The sequence below is a fragment of the Calonectris borealis genome, chromosome 1 (assembly GCF_964195595.1).
Source record: "Calonectris borealis chromosome 1, bCalBor7.hap1.2, whole genome shotgun sequence".
NCBI lineage: Eukaryota > Metazoa > Chordata > Aves > Procellariiformes > Procellariidae > Calonectris > Calonectris borealis.
In genome coordinates, this window is record NC_134312.1 from 139,036,904 (window position 1) to 139,062,041 (window position 25,138).

General features: G+C 40.1%; 1 protein-coding gene across 9 annotated transcripts in view; it reads right to left on the minus strand.

Annotated features, from left to right (window-relative positions):
- The window catches only part of TBL1X (transducin beta like 1 X-linked), a 201,679-nt gene that overhangs the window by 49,818 nt on the left and 126,723 nt on the right, over positions 1-25,138 (minus strand). For 5 of the 9 annotated variants that reach the window (XM_075133458.1, XM_075133485.1, XM_075133495.1 and 2 more), the window contains one exon: positions 6,657-6,764. The exons of 1 other annotated variant lie outside the window; for it this stretch is intronic. In XM_075133458.1, coding sequence (XP_074989559.1) covers positions 6,657-6,714 — 58 coding nt within the window. In that variant the 5' untranslated portion in view covers positions 6,715-6,764. Of the gene's footprint in view, positions 1-592; positions 788-6,656; positions 6,765-11,924; positions 12,091-22,363; positions 22,580-22,953; positions 23,077-25,138 lie in introns of those variants that run through there. 3 more of the 9 variants (XM_075133439.1, XM_075133476.1, XM_075133428.1) reach the window with 3 other exon arrangements.

Below are 25,138 nucleotides of genomic sequence, written 5' to 3' on the forward strand. Positions count from 1 at the left end.
TATTTCCTTAAAAAGTGTATTGTCTTATTTACTCAGTAATACCTGTTCAGCACCCAGTTACACTAGCACAAAAGTAACTGTGCAAATAGATGCTAAGCAAATACACAAGTGTCTTTATATCAGTGCAGCTGAGTTTGGTCTATGAAGTACAGTTACTCTATACTGTAGAATACGTGCAGCCCAAGAACCAGTGATAACAGGTATGTAGACACAAATAATGCAGCCATAGATTGTTACTGAAACAGTACTAAAATGTGTGTTTTATCATTGGCTGACAGGATCATTTCAAGGATGTATTTTTCCCTCAGCAAACAAAAGGTCTCCATCCTTACTATGAGAGCACAGCTATGTACACAGCTTCAAGAGCATTCCAGTGACTATCGTGTTCGACAGCACCTTTATGTATAGGTTCTTTAAAAGATCTTTGAGGCTCCCCAGTTTTCAGCAGGAGGCTGGACTAGTTGAACGTGAGCCAGCAATGTGCCCCTGCAGCAAGGAAAGCCAACAGCATCCTGAGCTGCGCTGTGAAAAGCGTTGCCAGCAGGTCAATGGCGGGGATCCTTGCCCTCTGCTCAGCCCTGGTGAGACACACCTGGAGTACGGTGTCCAGTCCTGGGCTTCCCAGTACAAGAGAGACAGGGACATACTGGAGTGAGTCCAGTGAAAAGACCACGAAGATGTTCACTGGACTGGAGCATCTGGCACGCAAGGAGAGGCTGAGAGAGCTGGGACGGCTCAGCCTGGAGAAGAGAAGGCTCAGGGGGACCTCATCCATATGCATAAATACCTGAGGGGGTGCAAAGAGGACAAAGCCAGGCTCTTCTCAGCGGTGCCCAGTGACAGGACAAGGAGCAATGAGCACAAACTGAAACACACATGAAATGCCATTGAAACAAAATAAACCACTTTTTTTAATATGAGAGTGGTCGAGTGTTGCAACAGGTGGCCCAGGGAGGTCGTGGACTCTCCACCCTTGGGAGATATTCAAAACCCGACTGGACACAGCCCTGAGCAACCTGCTGCAGCTGACCCTGCTGTGGGCAGGGGAGTTGGACTAAATGATCTCCAAAGCTCCCTGCCAACCTGAACTATTCTATGAACCCAATGAGACAAATTGAAAGAAAACACAAAAAAGGCAAAAGAAAAATCATTATCCACTGACGCTACTACCAGTGCACACTACAGTTTTTACTGTCACACCGGACAAGTGCCTTTATTGACCAAGTGATTCATTCTTCTAATGAATTATTCTTCAAGGTGTAGATTTTAATAGTTTAAGCAAAACCCATGCACTGTACATTCCCCTATCTAGCAGCAGCCTTCCTACACAAAGGAAGCAGTTAGCTTTGAAGCAAATTTAGCTGACCTATATATGCCAATTTTTTATGCTATGCTTAATCTGAATTATTTTCAACATACACTTTTCTCATCTGTGACTCAAGAACTCTGTGCCATACACAGTTGTTCAAAATACTCTAAATGTACCTCACATGCAGAAAAAATACGGGCTTCAGAGAAAAATGACATAGGCTTATGTAAGTAAACACCACTGCATAACGCATAAATTCAAAAGAACAGAATATTCATCTTCAGTCGTTCCCTATTGCCTGAGAACTTACCCAAGCAAACTGCGATATTTATGTTTTGTATAAAATTTCTTTGTTAAAAAAGAGAATGAGTCATAAACAAGACACTTTCCTTCAAATTTTGTTGCTTCCTTCTCGAAAAATTGTAAATGGCATTGGGAAAATTGTAATTTAGTACTATTCCAACTACTAGTATTGAGTTGGACAACATCACAATGGTGAAATCCCAGAAGCTTCAAAATATCCATATTTTGGATTATCTCATAATTTCCAAAGGCAGAATGAGAGTAAGATGCCCTGGATGTGGTTAACAGGAAAAGCCCATGATTGCACATGCCTAATTCTACAAAGGATTTTGTGCTGTGATTCACAGAAACACTTCAAGCTCTATGTGCCCTTGACCCTATGCTTAAAACCTGAGAGAAAATCTTATCTTGGGGGAAAACAAGGAAAATCTGTCAACCATGAACCAAACAGACCAACATGCTGCTGTCATCCTGAATGGAAAACAACTACATTACTAGCTGCCTTAATTTGTATGGTTGGGAAGAAAACAAATGACAATTCTAAAGCATAATGGTAAATTGTCCCAAGTCAGCACCTAAAAATTTCATTGACATCTTTTTAGCAAAAGCATCCAGCTAGTGTTTTTATTGTCTTGGACACGGTACGGATTGTACACTGAGGAATAGTTTATCAAGTGTATGTCATAAAACATGGAAAAATTCAAACTGCACAGTAAAAGTATGAGCGAAAATGGAAACGTTACACAACCTTAACTCTAACAAGTCATTGCCAGACACCCACTACAATAAATGCCCTACTAGAGAGCAGTATAAGCCACAGAGAGCTGGGGAGCTGATTTTCAGATAAGGATTCTATACTGCAACATACATGTAAGTGCTAGAAAAGGAACACAATTAAATCGATCAATGCATCAAAAATACCAAATTTGAAAAAGCTTTAATAACTGAATTGACATGTTGGGCTGGGTAGGGAAGGTAATTTATTGTAGCATTTGGACATACGATAGGATTTGTCATCACAACAGATGGCAGCACGTTTTAGATTAAAAGGTATGTGAGAGATTTGATTTCCCTTGGTTTTGCCATCCTCTCCCCTCCGCCTTTTCAATTTTTCTCGGAATCCTTATTACTCCCATTGCATTGTACTGCTCTGACCTTCATTCCAAAAGACAAATAATTATCTGCTGCTCTTTTGGGCAGACAAAGCAGAATGGGAAAACTCTATATTGTGAATTCTATAGAGTTTTGTAGAAACACAGCTCTTCAGTCTGAAGAAAACCAATAGAAGGACTATGTCAGCAGTGAAGACGGCTGCTAGCAAAAGTATGCTTCTCAGGAGTCTGAAGAGGTGCAAAGCTGAATCAACATAATTTGGATGCCAGAACTGTGGCTTCTTTGGTAAAGCTTGTTTCACTTTCGTCAATGCACCTGCTTTGTTGGTATAACTACATCCACCACAGGAGTATTTTGTGTGCTCCTATCTCCACAGTGGTAGTACACTCATAGTGTAGACATAACCTAAGCCTGATTTTAGTAACCGAGGCCAACATTTTCACTTAAAGGTAGTCTTTAAATCAAGTCACCTACAAATAAATATAACCTGACTTTTAAAAGTTTGACTCCCACGATAAACAAAGCTTAGAAGTACTCAGCACTTCTAAGAATTGGGCCACTTTAAATTGTGCACCAAAAAGCTCACATACAAAAAGGAGCAAACTGAACATTGTGGGACTTGGCTTTTGGATAGGAAGTAGCAATCTTAAATGGAAATTAAACACTTGATTTTTTTATACATCAAGAAGGGGTGCTTTCATGGTCCTGCAGCGGAAGTGACAACACCTAGCTACCTTAGTGGTGGAATTCCTATGCCATCAAACCCATGGAGCCTAAATGAAAATGATGCCTGACTATTTTGTTTTTCTGGGCGTAGATAGGCCCTGAGACAGTGATCTATGTGAAGAGGCAATTATTTACTTACTTATTTTAATACGGCTAAGCAATTAGAGCCTTAACTTGTCCAAGTCCTGTCTTGTACTGGAGGGATTTGACTGCACTGCCCCTGGACCAGGCATCTTCTCCAGCCTGATTCTCCAACAGCAGGCAACTCAAAGCAGTCTCCCTGGCTGTATTTTTTTCTGTTAAACCACATGATCAGTCAGTATAACTCATCAAGTGCTACAACATACGATTTTATTCCATCTGCAAATGTACTTGAGAATCATTCTGTACTTCCTTCCAGGTAACTGATAAAGCTATTGAGTAGTATTACACCAAGAATGGATTCCTGTGAGTTCCCACTAGAAGCAACCTTTGAGATGAATATTCCCCAACTCTAATCACTTTTCAAGATGTTTCTGTTAGCCCGTTTTCAATCCATTTGGTAACCCTGGATTACACTGATTTTACACACTGTATTTCATTTTGTTTTTAACTGCAGTGTCAACAAGACTAAGTAAATGTCATAAAGTAGTCTAAGTTATTATTGTCAGCACAGCTATCTCTGTCAACTTCATTTGTGATCTTCGAAAAAGCAGTACCTAGTTTGTTTGACAAGATCTATTACCCATAAAATCTTGCTGGCTGGCATTAGGCATGATGTCATCTCTTCATTTTTTGTTGGAGGTATCTAGTTTCAACCTTCCAATGATTTTGCTTGGTCTGTAGTTACCTGGATCATCTTGTTTAACCTTTAAAAATTCTGGCACAACATTTGCTGTTTCCAGTTCACTGGAACTCCCCTTGGCATGCCAAGATTTGTTAAAAAGCAACAACAATGGTTTAGACAGTTCAACTCTATTAATACTCTCCTGTGCAAGTTTTCTAGTCTGGCAGAGAATTAAGGAGGAAACATAACTAATGAATTTCACTTCTAATTTCAGAAAGCTGGACTTTACTAGAATGACCTGCCAGCATTTTCATAATGAAGTGTAAAGCACCCGTCAGTATCTTTGCTATAATGTTTCAAATAATCTCAAGTACTTCTGTGCCTTGCAGCTGCTAAATACTTGAAGTATCATAGGGACAGTTTGCTTTTTATATAGTTGTTCCGCCATATGGATTTCCTTTTGTCATTTCTCTCTTCCTTCCACCATTTGCCTACATTTTATGGGAAATCCTGGAAGTTTTACAGGATAAGATTAAAGGACAGATACTTGAAAAAAAATTGAACTTTCATACAGTCTTGTAAGCAACCTTCATGGCTGTGTTTGATATAATTTCTAGAAGCTTTGGGTTTAGCTAATGTTAATAAATAATCAATGTAATAACCTTGTTTTCAGCAAACTCCTTAAACTGTGGGAGTTTGAACTTAAACTGTATTTAAACACTAGCCCTCTAAATTTGGCATGCATTATTTCTGAAGCTATTGATTAAACATCTTTCATCTGCTGTTGCATCTTATGGCATTTATACTAGCAGGTGGAAAGGCAAGATGCTGTGTAACAATTTCTGTCTTATTACCCTACTTTATCTGAAAATACAGATATAAAAATTTCTTTGGAAAAAACAATGACAGTATGAAAGAAGATTCAAACTAAATGTAAGAAGCTTTTAAAATAGATTAGTGGATTCACCATTGGTTATAGCTCTTATTTGCTGAATGGAATTACTAGCAAACTGTCAGGTGTATCTACAAAATCAATACCTAGCATCTAGATTTCAATATGCTCAGTCTGAAGCATATTTGAATATTTCTTCAAATATTTAACCTCAACTTCTACTCTCTCATATGGGTAAAATACAACAGAAGAGTGGAAATACAATGTTTATGTGAATGCCTTTAGTATGTGTGGATTAAGTAAGAAAAACATTTGGCCCTTTACATAAGAAGGTAAGAGCAGTAAAACTTGCAATTAATATGAAAATTTGTATGTGAAGTTCTCCCTAAAATAGCAAAAGTGATCGCTTGCGTGTGGGAGACGGGTTACCTAGAAGAACTTTTTCCTAACATTTGGCTGATACCACCATTCTTGATGGACTTTGAAATAGTCTTGGAAGTAGAAGAAACAAATCAAAGTAACATAGCTAATGAATGCTAATTATAATGACCAACAGAACAGGCTAACCCAGTATCTTCTACCTACTGGAATTTTGGTCCCCTGTCCAAGACATGTCTCAGGTCTGGAGGGCTTATTCTAAAACTGGCTTCAAGTCTTCTGACAGGAAGATAAGTATTTTTCATGGAATTTTTTTTTTTGCTTCAGCATATGCAGCACCAAATATTTTTAGTCAATTCTACTTTTACCAACCCAGAATATAGGGCCAGTACCAAGTAAACTGCGATCCTACCTATAAATCCTTTGTTAATGTTTCTCACCTCCCCTATCATCTCCGCACTAACAGAACATGCTCCATTAGTGAAGAGAACTACTTCTTGCAGTCAAAGAGTGGAATCAAGACTACGAAAACAAAATAGACCCTAAATTTAAGTTTCTTTTTTTTTTTTTGAAGGAAAGATGAAGCTTTCCTTCTAAAAGGAAAAGCCGTGAAAAGACATTATTTTCCGATATGAAAACAGATAGAGGTGGAAGCGATACTAAGACAGAGCCACACTGACACTTGCGCAGCTCAGTTTACATACGTAATTACCCTCATGAAATTCTAAAACATCAGATGCTTGCACCCAATTTTCCATTTACAGCCAATATAAAACGAATTTAGACAATCCCTCTTTACTTAATAAGTATCTGACAGAACTATTTCAAGTAGCTAAGCAAAAAGATACAAAATCCATGTGCTTTGTGCCTGTGCTGCCAAAAATGACTTTGGCTGAGATGATATAAGTCTACAAAAACATTTGTTAACATGTTATTTATTTCCACATTTTGCCTAACTGCAATGTTTACTCTGTACCTGCGTATGTCTGCACTTTTATTACGTTCAAGACGATGATTTCAAAGAAACATGGGTTTGGGCAAGAAATATTTAGTCTGAGTTTATCAGTCTGAAACACTCAACGCAAAACTCTGAAAGCAACACCATGCAAAAAGCCTATCTTCCCATTTCATCTATGACCTGAAGTTGTGAGGAAAGACAGGAAATTTACCCGATTCCTGGAGATAGCGATACACCAAGAAATTCACTTCGTCACTGGTTATGCTCATCTTAGCCCAACCTCAATATGATGAGGTTTACGAGAAGTGTGATCCACGCTCTGTTCAAAGGGAAAGAAAAGAACAGGTTTTGTTTTATCTTGATTTATTATGAAATTTGTTATCAAAATAGAGGTGGGAATTGTTAAGCTATTTAAAGATCTCATATAGTTATTAGAGCTGTTACATCCCAATGTGAGGCACCCATTAAATATTGTGAATCAAGTACTCAAGCTGTACCGTACCTTTTATTATAATTAAAGAACAGTATTTAACATATATGACAGAGACAGAGGGAGCATTTTAAATCTTGGAAGCCTTTGCAAATGTCAATTCTTTTACTTCTGTGGCTTTACCACAGATTCTTCGGACACTCCTTTTTACTGTGTGAGCATTTTCTTTTCAGAACTGCTGGCAATTACAGTCACGTATAACACATCAAATCATAACCTTTTTGCAGCCCCAACTTTGTAATCTAGTTTTCTGTCCAGTAGTTCATCCCCTGAAAAGACAGATTCTTTCCTTACAAAACCATGTTATGCAGAGAACATAAATAAAGTTCCCATAAAACAGAAACAAATCTAAATTTAAGATGAGATTACAAATTTTATTGGGGGGGGGGGGGGGAGAGGAAAAAAGAGAGAGAATGCCATATACCTTGTGCCAACAAGGAATACAAATATCCTGGCATTATATAAAGTTATAATGTTATAATGTCTCTGCTGACTAATGGTGAGCAAGAATTAAACTTCAATTATTCACTTAAGTAATCGTAACCTTTACGATGACAGTTTTACATTACTATTTTGGGCATACACTCTGATAACAAAAACATCGTTTTTTAGATGATAAATTTGTTTTGAACATTTTCCATTAAATCTTGATGATTCATTTCTGTTTGGGAATCTGACTTAAGCAGTTTGCTTTGAAAAGCCATAAGTACTTCTCAGACATAAACTTTGCAGCTTTGTCAGCCAAACCATACCTATAACTAATCATGTGAAGATTTGGATGCAGAAGCACACGCTACGCTCTTGTCGCGTATTACAAATGAAAGACTGTAGGCGTGTGCCGTTTGTTTCAATTTCCCGTATGTCTCTTCTTGGCAAGCGGAAAGGCCTTTGTTCATCGAAAACCTCTTCAGTAATTCCTGTTGCCTAAAGTAGCACCTGCTACTGCAGGCAATGCTGATCGACTACAAGTTTCCCCTGCTGATGATTTAAACCAGCAGGTCACTCATGACCGTAACAGATGTCTCTGCATATTTATGTAAATGGAGGTCTTTCGAACCCTGGTAAGCCTTTTGTGCTCCTGGGCTGCTATATTTCACCAATGGCTCAGATGCTAGTTTTCCATAAGAAACCATAGCTTGCTAATTTGGGAGACATCTTCCTCGAGTATTCCAGTCTTTATTATTACAGTTTGCACTTCACGGAGAACAAGAAGAAACAAAATACGGAAAACCATGCACGTGGGGAAAACTTCATCCACTTTGGAAAGGATGATTGCTTTCTGCTAAGATTCTGTATGAGGACAACATCAGCTGTATCCAACATCCAGTTCAGTCACACATGTCACGTATCGCCCTGGGAGGTCGTTTGGTCTCGTCTCTCCTCAATCCCTCATCTGTAAAATGGGCTCAAATTTCTCTGCCGCAGGATCAGGAGACTGGAAACACTGGTAGCTGTAAGGGCTTTAGTTACCAAGGCTGGCGATTGCAGGCAGTGAAAGCACCACTTGCAGTATAGTTTTATACATACTTCTTCCAGATAAACAGACTTGGTTCTGAATAATTAATAAATCCCCGTGCCCCTTTTTGCATAATCATCACCATACAATGAAGAACAAGACAGACATTCACGGCAACAGTTGAGGCCATTTTCATCCCTGTCTGAGTACTTAAAATACATCCGTATCACTGCTATGGCCATGATAACAATAAATCAAGAAACTTTGATAGCTGTGGGTTTAAAAAAAACACCCGACGTAACACTTCTAAAAGCATTTTAAAAATAGCAGTTTCAGTATTTGGTGGTAGGAAAGTTGGTAAAGATGAAACCTCTTACAAAAATTCAGTTTCAGCAATGACGTACTTTGTGGTAAAATGAACTTTATTAAAAAAAAGAATCAAGAAACTACAAATGCTGTTTCTGGATGCATCCTGCTAATTTAAGACATTAACATGGTATTTCCCACATACAGAGGGTTGCTTTGGGGAAGGGAAGGGAAGGGAAGGGAAGGGAAGGGAAGGGAAGGGAAGGGAAGGGAAGGGAAGGGAAGGGGGAAGGGAAGGGGGAAGGGAAGGGAAGGGAAGGGAAGGGAAGGGAAGGGAAGGGAAGGGAAGGGAAGGGAAGGGAAGGGAAGGGAAGGGAAGGGAAGGGAAGGGAAGGGAAGGGAAGGGAAGGGAAGGGAAGGGAAGGGAAGGGAAGGGAAGGGAAGGGAAGGGAAGGGAAGGGAAGGGAAGGGAAGGGAAGGGAAGGGAAGGGAAGGGAAGGGAAGGGAAGGGAAAGGAGGAGTGTTGTTTTTTGTTTGTTTTTCTAAAGACAACTTTTCTTAAATGAATGAAAACCACAGAATATCAGCCTGACTGCAAAATAAATAGTCTGACAGCCCCAGAAAAACCTCCACAGCAGCTACCTTTGTATCACAATCCCAAGCACACTGAGTACCTGGATTTACAATGCATTTTCCCTGAAGTCAGTCAACAGGAATTACTTCCACTCATGTGTCGGATCATATCTTTATACACATTGTTACCATGCCATAAATAACCAGATGATCCCCGCTCATACATTTAAGGTTTCTTCCCTCCCATAGATGCCAGTGCAGCAGTCAGATACCCAACTGTAAAGCTTTTACCCGTCCAAAACGGTACACAGATCTTGGCTTTGACCCAGAGAAATCTATTCATTAGCAATTTGGCTGAGCTATGAAAGACCATACTCTATTTCATTAACGCTCTTTTTGATTTCCTTCTTCTCCGCAGATAAACAGCCCAAACAAAAGAGGCTACAGAAGACATGGTGGGGAGGAGAGGAAGATACTTATCTTTTGTGTATCTCCAACTCTGATTCATAAGGAACAAACAACTAGCCTCCCCCTCAATACAATTTTTTTTAATGTAAAAATCCAAACTTCTGTAGAAAGTCGCAGAAACCTTTAGTTATCATTGTGATAGATTTATTTCTGCTAATTGATGGTCTCCTTTTGTTACTGGAAATCGGTATTACCTAGATTAATAGTTTTTTACAGGAAATAAATTATAGCTTATAAACAATACTGATGTGCCTTTGGAGACATTTCACATTTAAACCAGCAATAACATCTTAATTCTTCACAATGTCAAGAGGATTTACAAAAAGCATTCAAACATGAGTTTGAGCTTTCTTTGCTTGCAACACTTTTTCCTGCACCCAATTTACACACAACAGAAAATTCTATTTACTTCAACCTCGCCTTAAAAATTTGGGTTGTGAGCCTGCAGATATTTGAGAATGTCCAAACATGTGAGCTGAGCCCACTAGGACTTCCCAAAGTATAATGGATCCCAAACATTCAAACCCCACTGGTGGATGGGTTGTCAAGATCATGCAAAATTAAATTTAACGCTTATTTTAAATAAACACTCAACTCTCAGTTCTGCCGGGATAGGTTTGCAGAAATGCTTCCCATACAGAGGTAAAAAGCTGAGTTATTAGCTCAGATACGCTACCGTTGTGCTTGTAGGGTTGCTTGGCCTTTGCTGAACTAAGTCGTTCAGCTGGAGTTGAGCTGGCTCCAGTGAAGCTAACGCTGCAGCACACTCCCCTGTGCTCTGGGCAACCAGGGCAGCTTATTTCCTGGAGTACACCACCGGATCCGATTTGGCTCTGTGCACCGACATACCACTGTTCTCAAATTAAACCTTCCTGGAGCACTGGGAATCTTGCTAATGGGCCATGCAAGTAGCTCTGGAGAAGGCAGCCTCGCGTATAGCTACGGTTCAGCACAGCGCTCGCCAGGTCGACCAAGAATAGTTTATTTACATCCCATCCCCTCACTCAAGGGTTGTTCTTCCTTTGTCCGGCATATTTTAGCACTGTTGCCATAAATAAGGGAAATCTGGCTGAAGAATCAAGGGAAAATAACTTTTTCGACTTTGAAATAGCATCTAAAGACACAACTCCTCTGCCTCTCTTCTAAGTCATGCTCACAGGGTCCTCCAGGGCCGTGTCCTGCCCTCCAGGCTAACCCCGGAGAAGGGGATGGCCGAGGCTATTTCAGGAAAGGAGTTTACATTTGCTACTTGCAGCATCATTGCCATCCACAGGGACGGGGAGTTACCAGTCAATCTTCCCCTCAGAAAGACGGAAACAGGCCAGACATTTAGGGAAAACACCTAATCTAAAACCTAAACCTGAAACCTAAATAGGAAGCCGTGCACTTCCCATTTCTGCATCCAGCCCTGCTGACAGAAATTCATCATACGGCTAGTCTGGCCCTCATCTTACCCCCTGAAGGAATCTGCAAGCTCCAGTCTGCTTTAACTGAGTGCTGAGCAATTCTCAGCTGCTTCTTGGGAAGATTTTTTGGGGGTCATTATTGTTAAATAAACACCCTCCCCTCCAAAAAAAAACGCCCAACGCCCGAAAATCTTCATTTATCTCCTGGAACGGTTGCACTATTTACCTACTTATTTGACAAAGCTAGGCCAAAATGTCTCTTCCCAACCAAAGTTTTAATGACAACAACATTGTCATTAAAATGATGGGGGGCAAAGAGAAATTGTGTCTTTGCTTTGGGGAAAAAAAAGGTAAAAATGAGAGGTTTCATAAAAACGAAAACATTCCAGAAAGTTCAAATATTTAATGTTGTCAAATTGATGCCCTGCCACACGGGAACTGGAGTTCACGTTCCTGTGCTCCCCTTTTCTTGTCCAAGATGTCTCCATGCATCAAGCCGCGTCTCTCAGGACCCACTACAGCCTCCCCATCTCAGAGAAGAGAATGTGAACATGAGAACTAAAATAGACTCTAGGAAGGGACCGTGACAGCATAGCCAAATCAATGTGTTACTGTTTTGCATATGCTCTGTAGTTTAATGAAAAACAACATTTCCCAAGCCAGAAGCCACTTCTCACAAAATCCGTCACTTAGTCAATCTCAGTATTTTCTGTTGAAAAATACTTTAATCAGAAACTTTCAATGAGCCCTACGCTTCTGCATTTCTAGGCTGTGTCTTACCATAGAGCCAGAACAGAGTCAGCAAGCCAGCAGCTCTTCCCCAATGGCTAACGAGCTCTGCTTGGCCCGCACCATTGCATTCCTCAGACTTGGCTTTTATCGCAGCTGCCTCTTCTCGAGGAGGAACTCCAGTATGCTTCTTTCCCAAAATGCCAAAAACGAACTTCTGGAAAAGAAAAGAGCACACTCGGCCCCCTCTCCCCTCGCAGTCTCTCCTGCCATTTCATGAAGCTAAAGAGCAAAACATATCTTCTTCACAAGCATCCTGACAAAGGAATGAGACTATTTCATTGCTGCTGATTACAAGGTACGGAGCACGCAGGATGGTTCGTTCCAAACTCCACCTATCCCAGTCACCAAAATAGCAGCTAGCCCTGTTCAAAATGCAGCTTGTGCATGCACGACTTCCAGACTCCTCCTTTGCAAGGGCTGAACTTGACATCTTGCTTTAAAAAAATTAAACCTAAAATATAAACAGTTGCCCCTTCTAGAGATCACGTACGTAAGAAGGCAAATCAAGATGTGCTCACGGTAAGACCTGCACCTTATCTCCCTGGCCTTTCTTAATGAGGAGGCAAATAGTTAACTATGCTCATTCTGTAAATGATCACCACAGGTCATTGGAACTATTCAATGACACAAATGAGGCAACTCAAACCTCTCAGAGCTATTGTTTTAGGCTCTTCACAGATGCTCGCAGATGTCTTTGCATCACTTATACTGTTAATATTTTGAGGTTTTCTTCACAAGCATGGTAACAGATTTGTTGTTTTGGGGGAATGAAAGCTGAGATTCTGCAGAACAGGGTAATCTCCTTTGAGAATGGTTATTGCGCGGTACAGTATGCGCTGTCTCACTTAGAGCTCTGTCACCGACATTTATAGCAGCTTAATAAGGATGAGGACCTCAAAGAGAAAAGGCAATAGGCTTGTCAGAAAACCTGCATTACCAAATGTTAAGGCTGTCTCTTCTTTTGTTTTTTTTTTTTTTTGTTTTAAGTCTATTTATTTGCACTGACCTTCTGCCAATTTTAAAAAGATCAGACTAAACCAAAACAAACCCAGGGAGCCCCAGCTCATCCCCATTCTCACTGCTGCCTATGAGACCACACTTTGACGAAAAGAAGTAACAACTGCACCTGTATCTGAGAGCTTCAGGAAAAATGTCAGGAATATAAAAGAGGTCTAGCTTGGACCCTGACGTGTCAGGGTATCTCATACAATTAATCACTGAACTCAACCATATCAGCTTTCAAAATCTGGTGCCAGTTGAAGAAAGAGGAGGTTGAAGGAATGACAACTATAGACATGTGGCAGTGATCAATGAACCTGTCTTGAAGAGGTCACTCTTGATGAATCAAATGTTGTGTGGGCAAATCTGACAAAAATGGGGTTTTCATTTAAATAAAATAAAAACTTTGTTCAGGAAGAAGGTCAGTTTACTATGCAACACCTATAGAGATGTGCTTTTGAACAGATTAATTCCTCTTTTTTAAAAGCGTATCTGTGCCTACTGTATCTATCTTTTAAAAAATCTGCAACAAATTATCAAAATGGTTGTCCTATCCTGGAAAAGATGTTAACAAAATAATACATCACCCAGTAAAATATCAAAACTTAAAAAAAAAAAACCATCAAGAGTCCTAATACAAAAATACTAATAAAAATAGCTTGGCCAATTAAACACTTCGGTGGACATAACTGCAGAAAGTTTTATTTCACCATGAATATTATTTTTTTTTAAATTATAAATTACACTTCAAACTGAAAAGCCATTTGGAACGAAATCCACATCTGTTTCTTAAAAAAAAGGGCAACGAGAGATATTCCAGCAATTTCTAAGTGCTATTCAAACATTTTTCAATTAATCCAACAATTTCCAGCGCAAAATAACCAATTGTCAACAAAAGACAAGCCTTTCATCACCAAATTCCCAGCAAACTCTACTTCCCCTATCAAAAGATGCAGAACTGTGCATCAGCTTTTTCATGCTTATAATCTCTTAGTTTGATCAGTTTATTTTTCAGTTCTCAGCTGGTTTACTTAATTACATCAGCCTCCAGCATTTCAGTTCTAAGAGTTCAAGTGGATCTTTTCCAATTCCCTTTGCTGCAGAGTGAAATGGGTTTTCCTGTATTGATCCTTCCTTTTTGGCACTTTGCTAAGGGAAAAAAAAGCAAACAAAACTAACCGCTCTTCTTAATTAGCGCAATTGTGTTGTACCTCTTCTATAGCTTAGTTCTAAGAAGAGGCAACTTCAATTGATTTTTTTTTTAATAAACAAAAATAATGTTTACACTAGTATATTGTATAGAAAGCTCCAGGAAGCCAAAAGTAAGATTGATGGGAGAGTAAAGGTTGATGGTAGGTCTAGAGTTTGCAAATGAAATTAAATGAATTGTTTTAAAATAAAAAAAGGAAGGAATTACAGAGGCTTGAGAAATCAAAACACATGATTGGATTTAGTTTGAGAATCAAGATACCTCATCACTTGGAACAACTGAAGTCAATTGGGAATGCTGCCACTAAATAGAACCAGGATTTTCTTCCTTACATGAGCACAAAATGGCAATTAGGACAAACTGGGGGACAATAGCATGTGTCCACTCATTTCAAACCAATTAGGCTAAAATACATGATCATCTGATCATGCAGTTATTTGTCTGTGTGCGTGTGCATTTCCATGTACGTAACGCAACAAGAAATGTGTTTTAAATTTTACAAGTAGTGCTACACGCTGAAAAAAGTTAAGGAAGATTGAAACTTTAAAAAGATGCCACAATTGCTCTATCAACATTTGCTTTTCTTGAATTTTGGCAGGAGGAACAGTGTATTAATACTACCTACTAACTTTTCACTTAATTTACCTGGATTTTTACTAAAACCTCAACAAAACCAAAAGAAGCAAACATTAGCATTTGATTTTTCACCCATGCTTCACATTCACAGAGTACTGAGGTGAAAGGAATATGATGGGCTGAGTTCCTACCAGAACTGGTTGTACCTGTTTTATTTTCTTTCTGTGACCACAGATGTGAGTAAAATAATACAGCTGAACTTTTAGAATGAACAACTCCCCAAATATCTACCATAAAGCACGGTTTCTTTTCAGCTGTTGACAATTTCTCTGACACCTAACAATAAAGATCGACTAAAACTTCGATGTGAAGCGCCTGAGTCCCAAGCTGGCCTGTAAGAATGGACGTAGACAGACACCCAACTGTGATGAGACAGGCAAAGATCCAGTAGATAAAACATTTGCCTTTGTCACATTTGAGGTGACACCATGGAGCTTCCAGAAACCTCCAATAAGGCCCACTTTAAATGAGGCAATGCCATAGCAAGGAACACAAGAGCGATGGGCCTGGAAGGACAAGTGAGAGACAGCCTGAATGCCTTGCCTGAAAGATGGAGTATCTGAATAAGGCTTTTTCGATTATTTCTGATTTTTATCCTGCAACTTTGCTGTTTAAAATGGTGCAACTCCGGTAGCAGGGGCCAAAATCCTGGTTTTTCCCAACGCATCTGAGCGCTTTAACTAGCGCTTTAACTAGGGTTGTGTCTTGCCCGTGCGCCTTGTTTTTGAAGACCGAGATAAGGATAAAACATCCATGTGTGGCTTTTACCATGTTCCTTACATAAACTACTTCCTATACCACCCTGAGGGTGAACCCTCATTTTAAAAACCACACGGCTAACACCTTCCTGGTTGTAATGGTGTTAGGGCCAGCTACCGCGGTAGTCATCTCCACTACCCAACACGTTACGGACAGGCATGGCAGGCGTGCCGTATAAACACCGCGAGACCAGGGAGGTGACGTGCCATATGCGTAAAGGGGTTTGAGATCTTTCCACACCCATAATCCCCGGTGTCGTTCCTTTGCCCCGGAGGTGTGGGCGCAGGGAACGCTCTCCAGGCAAGGGGCAGCAGCACAAACCCGGCCGCCACGCCAGGCAGAAGGGCCTGTTTGTCCGCATGCCTGTAGGTGTGCGTGTTCCTCCTTCTCTCCCACAAGGCCCAGATATTCCGCAAAACCTGCGTTTCAATTCCATGTACATTTGAATTTCATGCTATTTTACTCTCTTCTAGGACAGCCTGACATGGGTGCAGTGAGACTAAATGTGAAAGCCGGTCTGGTACTGTCTCATGACAACACCTGTAACTGGCGTGACAAAACCAACCCTCGGACCGAGCAAAGCTCCACGTACAAGATGACACAAAGCAACAGGAGTCCCCGCCGGGCTGAAGAACCTACATTTTTCAGCCATGCAGGCGGGCCCCGCGTGGCTGCAGAGCCCTAGAAGCAGCGGGCAGGAGAAGCACCGGCGCTGCCCATCGCAGGCGTGACAAGGGCAGGCAGGTCCCCGGCCCAAGCCGGGGCCGCGCGGCTGCCCCGTGGGCGAGAGCCGCGCCAAGGATCTGCCAAGGCCCAGGACCGGCCGGGAGCCGCAGCAGCAGCAGCCCGGCTAGTTCAGGCCTGGATGGCCTCAGGCAACGGGAATGTGCAGCAAAGGGAATGTGCGGCGACGTCATTAAGGGGGTGGGTTTTTATTAGTTTCTGCTAATAAGCTTAGCAGATGTTACCGGGAACAGTTTGATGTTATTTTTCCGTCATTTATAACTTTATTTTTAATTTTTCCCTCAGAGCAAGCAAAGGCAGTAGATCTTACCACATATCTCAACCTTAACTCGTTTTCCCTGTAGTATTGTTAAAAGTGTAGCTGAGGATTTTCTTTATTTTTATTATTATTATTCTTGTACAAAGGGAAAAAGTATTTTTCCCATTGGCCTACAACTCCAAAATAGCTGAAAGGATTATACTCTGAGTTAAAGAGGAAAAAATACTTTTCAGACTCACAACACGGAAAATTTCACCTCCCAAAACAAGTATTTTGTAAATTTTAGAATATGTGAAAACAAAGAATTATAATGGAAACTATTTCAAACTTTTATTATCGCAGATCCTACTATAAACTATTTATAAAGATATTAACTATAGCTATAAATACTTATGTTTTCTCTTGAATAGTCATAAGAGAACGTCAACGTTAAATGCTGTAAGGACAAAGATTATATAGGATAGCATAACGGAACAACAGAAAAATAAATACACCAAGTCAGGACATTTCACTGCTGTGTATTTCTACCTCCAACATTTAGCCCTTAGTGGAAATGTGCTGGCTTTTTTTTTTTTTTCTTTTTAGCACAAGCTTCACTAGGTTTACTCCTAGTTTATATTGGTTTGAGCTCTGGAGAAGGGTCACTAAATGCCTCCATTTTTATGGAAGGTATAATACTACTTTCCGTGTTGGAAGGTGGAGGGGGAAGGAAGAAGGATAGAGAGACATAATTTGCTTTCAAAGGATGCCTGCAGAAACTTCTAAGCAACCACTGAAGTAAAAGCTTATTTCTAAGTTACTTTTCTGTATTCACATTGCTAAATATTTCATAGAGAAACTTCCCATAAAAATCAATACAAAGAATTAAGACCGAGAAATCTCCGTATTATGAAAACCACCTCAAGCGCCAACTTCAGATACTGTTTTTTCTTTATTTAACTTTTCCTCTGTATGCTCTATATCCAGACTGCAAATAGCAAAGAAAAATTCATGCACAGCATATCCAGTAGTATAATCCAAGTTTGACAACATTATCACACATATTATCTGCCTTTTCATCCATCCTCCTTCCTTTGCATGCTGTAATTGGCCATCAGGGTGAGGCAGTCGCTCTGTCATTTTAGGTTTTCCTGGCTTTCTGTCTTACTGGTAAGACCAGGGGAATAGTTTGTGCTTCTCCTCTCTAGCTGGAGGGTGTTTGTCCATTTTTACAAACACATCACTGACCACGTATGGAGGTACCAAATGTACAAAGGTTTTTTCCCCTCCCAGTCTTCTATCAATTTTTGGTACATTTCAATATGGTATTTTGCTGTTTCCTCCAGTCTAGGGATAGCAGGAGACTTAAGCAGCAGCACTTTGTAACGTTTATGTATTTAGATAGTATTTTAAGAGTGACTTGCCAGTCCTCAATAGGTATTTTTTCTTCCATTTGTAGATGGGTGAAGAATGTACAACACAGAAAGATAAACCATCACACTTCTGGTGGCAGCATCATGAAGTCCTACACAGCCCTAATATAAATAGCAAAGTCTACAGATTAAAAGGCCACACTTTTTAACCTACTTTTTTTATAAGCTGAACAGCCTAGAAACTAAGATGAACTCAAAAATCCTTGGGGAGTCAGAGACAGACATGACATAATCTAAGTTTTTCATAAAAAAATTTCAGCTGAATACTTCTCAGGAAGGATTTTAATACATTATGACACAGTTATTAGTTAGCTCAGACTAAATAAAAAAGCACTCCCCTGCTTTAAGAAATCAATATATAGAGAACTGAAGCCTTAAATCCATACATACAGGGTTTGAGAAGCTTTTAAAGGTTTTAATCCCTAGACAAGAATTGTTTCGTCAGAGAATAAAAAGATTCTAAGTTTTTGGCCTTCCCGGCAAGAAGGACTCTAGGGAAGCTAGAGGTGATCAGAAGGGCTGAATTAGATGTCAATCATATGTTTGCTATTACAAAAATATTATAAAAGCCACTGAACGTCAGTAGGATTTGCGTGCCTAAAGGCTTGAGGGTCACAGGCTGGAAGGGCCCTCGGGAGGTCTCTTGTCCAACTCCCTGCCCAAAGCAGGGCCAGCTCTGAGGTCAGACCAGGCTGCTCAGGGCTTGGACCAGTCAGGGCTTGAAACCCTCCAAGGACAGAGATGGCACAGCCTCCCAGGCCGGCCTGCTCCACTGCCTCACTCTCCATGGGAACACATAGGAAAAAGTTTCTCCTTATACCCAGCCTGAACCTGTTGCAACTTGTACCTCTTGTCTCTCACCCTCCCGCCCTGCACCGCCGTGAGGAGAGCCCAGCTCCGTCTCCTCAATGATCCCTTGTAGGTGCTGGGGGGCTGTTAGGTATCCCTGAAGCCATCCCTTCTCCAGGCTGTCCCATCTCCCCCAGCCCCTCCTCAGAGGGCAAGTGCTCCAGCCCCACGGCTTTGGGGTTCTCCCAAGCTCCCTCCACTTTGTCCACATCTTTCCTGTGTCAGGTCCCCAAACTGGACGCAGTATCTAGATGTGGTCTGATGAGTGCCATATAGAGGGGGACAATCCCTTCCCTTGATCGACTGGCTGCGCTCCCGCTCATACAGCCCAGATTATTTGTTTCTTCAAGTTCACACAAAGAGAAATTACACTAGTGTTATAAAGACACAAAACCTCCACACGGCTTTAAAATGAACATCGCTATCGGTGTTAATTGAAAGGAAGTCATTTTTCCAAATTGGAACAGTCTCACTCGTTGTCCTCTTTACTAATCTTATTTGGAAAAAGAATTTTTATTTGGAAAAGACATGCGGGAAAGTAGATGGGGTAACACTCCATACTGTCATGCCTACTGGATCTTCTAAGGATACTGTAACCAAGCAAGTATTTTAGTCATCCAGGTCCTGGAACACAATTCTCAAAGGCTAGTTAGCTATGAAATTCCCTCTACAAGGAATGGGGAAAGTTATGTGCCTGTTTCAAAGATTTATGTGTTTTCCTGTAGCCGTGGATTAGACACTTGTCTGAGACTGGGATTCATTGCTTCAAATTTCCCCTCCAAATCTAGGCTCCAATTCGTATCTTTGGCTGTAGAGAACTGACTCAGTATTTTTATTTGGAGAGGGAAAAAAAAAAAAAGGGAGAAAGGTGGCAGTGGAAGTGGTATAAGAGATTTAAGAGACTGAAGATTAAAGTATTCACTTAAGAATTAGCAGGTTCAAACTTGCATTTTCCAGCTCCCAGGAAAGCACACTTCACACCTGGTTGCAGGTTGCTGAAACGAAAACTCTGTGGAGCAAAGAACGTGAGACTCCCAAGCCAGAAGGACGGGGGAAAGAAACAGAGACCTGCAACCCCTCTTAACGATCCCTTGCTTACTGCAGGTATCTTGCTGCTGAATCATGAACCATATACGTTTCCATTTTTTCAGCATCAATGAAAAATATGCATAGTAAGTATAAGCATTCGTGCACTGTTCACTCAAAGATGAATTTTCATTAATTTTTTCACTCTTCACCACTATTTTTTACATACGTTTTACATTTCCTTATTAAGGGAAGATAATTTTGGTCTCTTATTTCTACAGAAACTCACGAGTCTTTGTAGTATTATGCAAGGAGCAGACATCAACACCTATATTTAAGTGTGACACATTATAAGCTTATATTATCACTTATAATTTGACTCCATTTTAACTATTTGGACTGTAAAGCTCCATGGTGAGTGTTTTGCCTCAGGCGAAATTTTTTCTGGAAGGCATAAGCAAAAATAGCTCAGTCGTTTCAGAGTGAAGGTGGGGAAAACCCAGTTTTGCCGATATTTACACAGCTGTTTCAATGAGAATCTCTAGTGCTTCCACACTTCGGAGCAGGGACTTGACATTTGGCAGAGAGGTTGCTCTCATGGCAAAGTGCCTTTTCCGCCACAGTGAAAATCCACATAAATTTGACTAAAATAAAACCTCCTGAAAATACTACTTGTATATGCTCTGCACAGGTTTGTCAGAGGCCTGTAACTGAATTATCAAAATACTTTCCTTGCATGAACTTTGCTTCCTACTCAGGCGACAGGAGCTCAGAGGGAAAGCAGATGCATGCTGACGCAGAAGAAGGGGCGAGGGGTGGGACAGGGACTGGGAAAGGCAAAGGGCATCATGGCTACAGGCTGATGGACCACTGAGGTGGTAGTCTCAGACGTCTCATCTCTTTCCAGACAGCAGAGAATACTCTTTCTTCCCAACAAGTATTTCAGAGGAAAAATTCTTACAGCCAAAATATAACACTGATTTTGAAATGTCTCTGCTGTCCTTCATACTAATTTTTATCAGTAGTTTATTCCTGCACATTTGGACCATGTGATCTTTAATGCCTTATAGCTGTATTTATTAACATCTTACTTTTATTATTTTTATGAGTTAAGGATTTTCCCCCCAAGCATTCAATTATGAGACTTAGCTAGTTTAGGCAATTATTAAAAAAAAAAAATTAAGTAGTATAATTTTTTTTCAACAGAAAGTAGATTTTTTTTTCTCTTTCCCATTTGTTTTTTCTCAGTTAAGAACAGGCTTAAATAGCATAGCTGTTTGTTTATAAGGACCTGTATTTTACTTTGGTCAAATTTAATGTGAAAATTGCAGAAATTTTTAGCTCTTAATAAACTGCTAATATTTAGTCAAAATAGTCCTTTGAACATCAGAAATGCACACAAACACACACTCTTCCATGCATGCTCATTCTCAGGGATTGGATTCAAAGATGGAAAAGCAACAAGACGTTTTCTTGTCGATGCCACTTTTAAAATGCTGGGTTTTGAGGAGGTACCTTTTTAAGTCTTTTCAGCTGTCACTGAGCACTATTTTGGTACTATAAACTAGACAAAAGGCGATCAAATAAAATGCATCAGTGAAGAGCCATCGCTTAAATTTTTATTCACTTGTACAGAGTTGATGTGGAGCTTGAGAAAAGGGATATTCTAAACCCTACTGTCTGCAAAGGAAGCAAAGATTGACTCATAACACTTTCACAATGATGCAAAAAATGATTCCTTTCTCTCCTTTATTAATAGATGACTTAAAATTTAACCTGATGTTTAAGAATGCTTACCACCCCCCAGGTCCAAATGGCATTTTCTCCCCACCAAATACACTGATGCAGATGACCCTCCTTCCAATCAAGTATCTTGTGAAAGAAAGCTTAAAGAGAGGAAAAGGTTTGACCAATTCTAGATTTCATACTAATAAATCACTGTTACCTGATATGGTAATAGCTTTTTGTTCTCTTTAAGAAAAGGAAAAAAAATACTACCAAAGATATTTTGTAAATAAATTTTACTTTTTAGCTGCTGATACTTTAAATCCAGACCCATGTGCAAGTCTTCCACAACTAAAAATTGTAGAACACTCTGTAAGACATGTAGTCACTAAGATGCAATGGATATCTATTTATATTAAATGAACCCCTTAAAATTGTTTTACTTTATGTGAGCTAACCAGTAAAAGGATAATAGCATGTCTCTTCTTTTTTTAACTTAAACTCTCAGCTTCCTTGTTTTAAGACCTGACATGGGCACACCCCTAGAGCTCTTATCATACACCCAGAAGCAAGCAATTTAGACTTTTTTTGCAGGGGGGTAATAATTTAGGCACATCTCACTGACAAAGAAAACCAATTGTTATTAGTAATAAATTTCTTTTGGAAGGATTACAATATAAAAAGCAGGGAAATAAATTAAAACACAATATGGGGTGTTTTTATACAGTCAATAATGATAACAATAGTATAAGAATAGTTTTATGCACACGCAAATGCCAATTTGCATATAAAGAGATGGATATCCTACCTCAGGAGTTAACAGTGTCACCATTAATGACTTTTTATTGCTCTGTATTTTCGAAGTGGTCTTAAAACACTAACTAATACATCATAGAAGTTTCTGTGTAGGTTTTGGCGTCACACAGAGCTTCTCAGGCTCTCATTAGATGTCTGCAATGGTTTAACCATTATGGTCGTAAGTCACCACATCCATTCTCTTCCAAAGTGAAGGACCACAGTGCATCTGTGACGAACATAAATGTAAAGCACATCTCACAAATTCACATCTCTAACCTCTCTGATCATTTCAACTGTTAGTAAGAAGCACAAAATAATTTCTACTGTTTCTCAAACTGTAAAGCTAACCACAGTCTTTCTAGTTCCACCCCAAGTTATACCATAACATAACCTGCCAATAATGTTAGTATGTAAGAATGGCTCTTAAGAGACTTTGAGTAATCCTTCTGACACAACATATTAAAAAAAGATCAGAAACATTCACCCATGTGTCAGCTGTTCACTTGCCCCCGCCGTCCTGCTTTAACCCAGCTTTCAGCTCCTCCTGATTCTGTCTGCCATTACAGCAGCAGCAAGCAGCAGAGCTGCACCCATCCTCACCAGTGAAACTTCCACCGAGCACCTTTAATTAGTGCAGGGGGTGGGTGACATGCTCTGGGTGAAGGTTCAAGGGCTGGATCATCTCCAGATGACTGATCTCTCAACTGAGTTGCATATTTTTGCCTGTAAAAATCAAGGAGAGGTGGAGGAAAGAGAAGCCTGGCGATAAGGAGTCAAGCAAATTTCTACCAGTGTGGAGGTAGAAGTAAATAACAAATAAATCACTGATTTAAAAATAATTCTAATGAATCAAACAACTCTGTGAATGCACGCACAGTGCTTTACTTCATCACTAATATGGTCCAGTTCTTTGTATTATTAAATTTGTAAAATATTCTGTAAGACATATAGAGCCTAAGATACAATGGATATCTATTAATATTAAATGAAACCCTTAAAATTGTTTTACTTCATGTGAACTAACCAGCGACAGCATAACAGCATGTCTCAATACATCAACTCTTATAATCACTTTTCTAAATAAATACTCTGTTGCAGCAGCTTTATTTTTAAACTGGGGCAATTGGTTTATTTGAAGTGAAATGCACAACTTCTATTTAAAATTTTTTTAAGGATCCTTTTTGCTTATAGGAACAGTTTTATTTAAATTTTGTGCTCATGCGAAGTCATTTAAAACCAAGTTGCTAGAATGCCTATGAGGTGAAGCGGAAGGGGTAAACCATTTACGCTTGATGTCTACAATCACTAATCCACAGGACACAGAATCATATAACACACAGATGACCATAAAGACATAGCACCTCATCAAGTCATCTTACAATGGGTGATTGTTAAAATTAAAGTTGCAAAGGCTACTAACTGATATGGCCTCTCGTGCCACCAGCTGCTGGAGCAGTCACCTTTTCTTCTGCAAAGGCAAACCCCTTCCCCGAGCTCCTCTCTGGAACCAGCCAGCTGAGCCAGAGAAGAGGCGTCATGAACCCCCACGTGTGGCAAGGTCCGAGCAGAGTTTGAACTGTGGGGCTTAAACTCAGGGGACCGGGGGCAAATTGCATGGTGAGAGAGCTGATGGGTAGGACCGCATATGTGTATCTGGGGGTGTGGAAGAAAAGCTTCAATGAAAGGGCAGCGACGCACGCACAGTGCAGGAGGAGGAGGCTGCCGAGTTGCGGGAAGCAACTAGTGAGAGCCATGACGGGCGAGAGTGCCAGCTGAAGTGAGGCCCCGTTCTGAGAGCAAAGAAATGTTTCCTATTTAATTCCTGCTGTTTAATTTCACCTTCTAATGGCATTTAGGAAACACCATTTACTTTGATTACAGGTGAGGCTATAAAACAGAAAAGTTGCACAACTGCTTCTGCCTCAAGTCTGTATTCCAAAGATTTCACAACTCCTGAAACACCCACACCACACTCCCCCACTGAAACCACTCAATGGTGCTCAGAAAACCTGGAAAAAAACCCAACCTTAATTTTCCCCTTCCCCCAAGATCACACATGAAAAAAGACTTGTATTCAGCAAGTGGAATAAATGGGTTTCGTACTAGCGGAATTGGTGCCTATTGAGGTAACTATACCTCAACGTGAAATGACATTTTCGTCATTTCAAGAAATCATCCATATTCTTTAGGTACAAGTAGGATACTTGCTCATGCCACTTTCAGAAGTAAGGGATTACACACAGAAGAATGGAAAACTACATCGTAAGTAAATGTTCCCAAGACAGGATCTGAAATATTAGTAATATTCGATGTGAATACACTATTCTGAAGACTTTGTCTTCATTCAGATATAAGATCCAAGTATTTGCATGAAGAAAGAACAGAGTCTTGCACACTAAATACTCTTGCACCTCTGGAAAAATTGGGAGAAAGTTCCTCATGGTACTGAGTATATATCCCCTATGTTCTTCTTCCACGTTTGAAAGAAGTGTATCATTCCTCTTTATACAATTATAATATAAAAAACCTCACAGGAGACCAACGAGCTGCGAGTACATCTCTAATCTCGTGTTAATTCAGAAATCAAACTCCCTCTAAAATCTGAACTCCCCAGCTGTTCCTATTTCCCACACATCAGCTTAAATTTTGGCTGAATCTGGGATAAGCTAACTGGCTGACCGACTCGGGTGGCGATGGTAGGGAACAGTTTACAGACAAAATTTGCTACTGTGGGCACTGCAGTGGACCTGTTCAATCTCCGATCTCAACCCAATTTCAGCCGTAA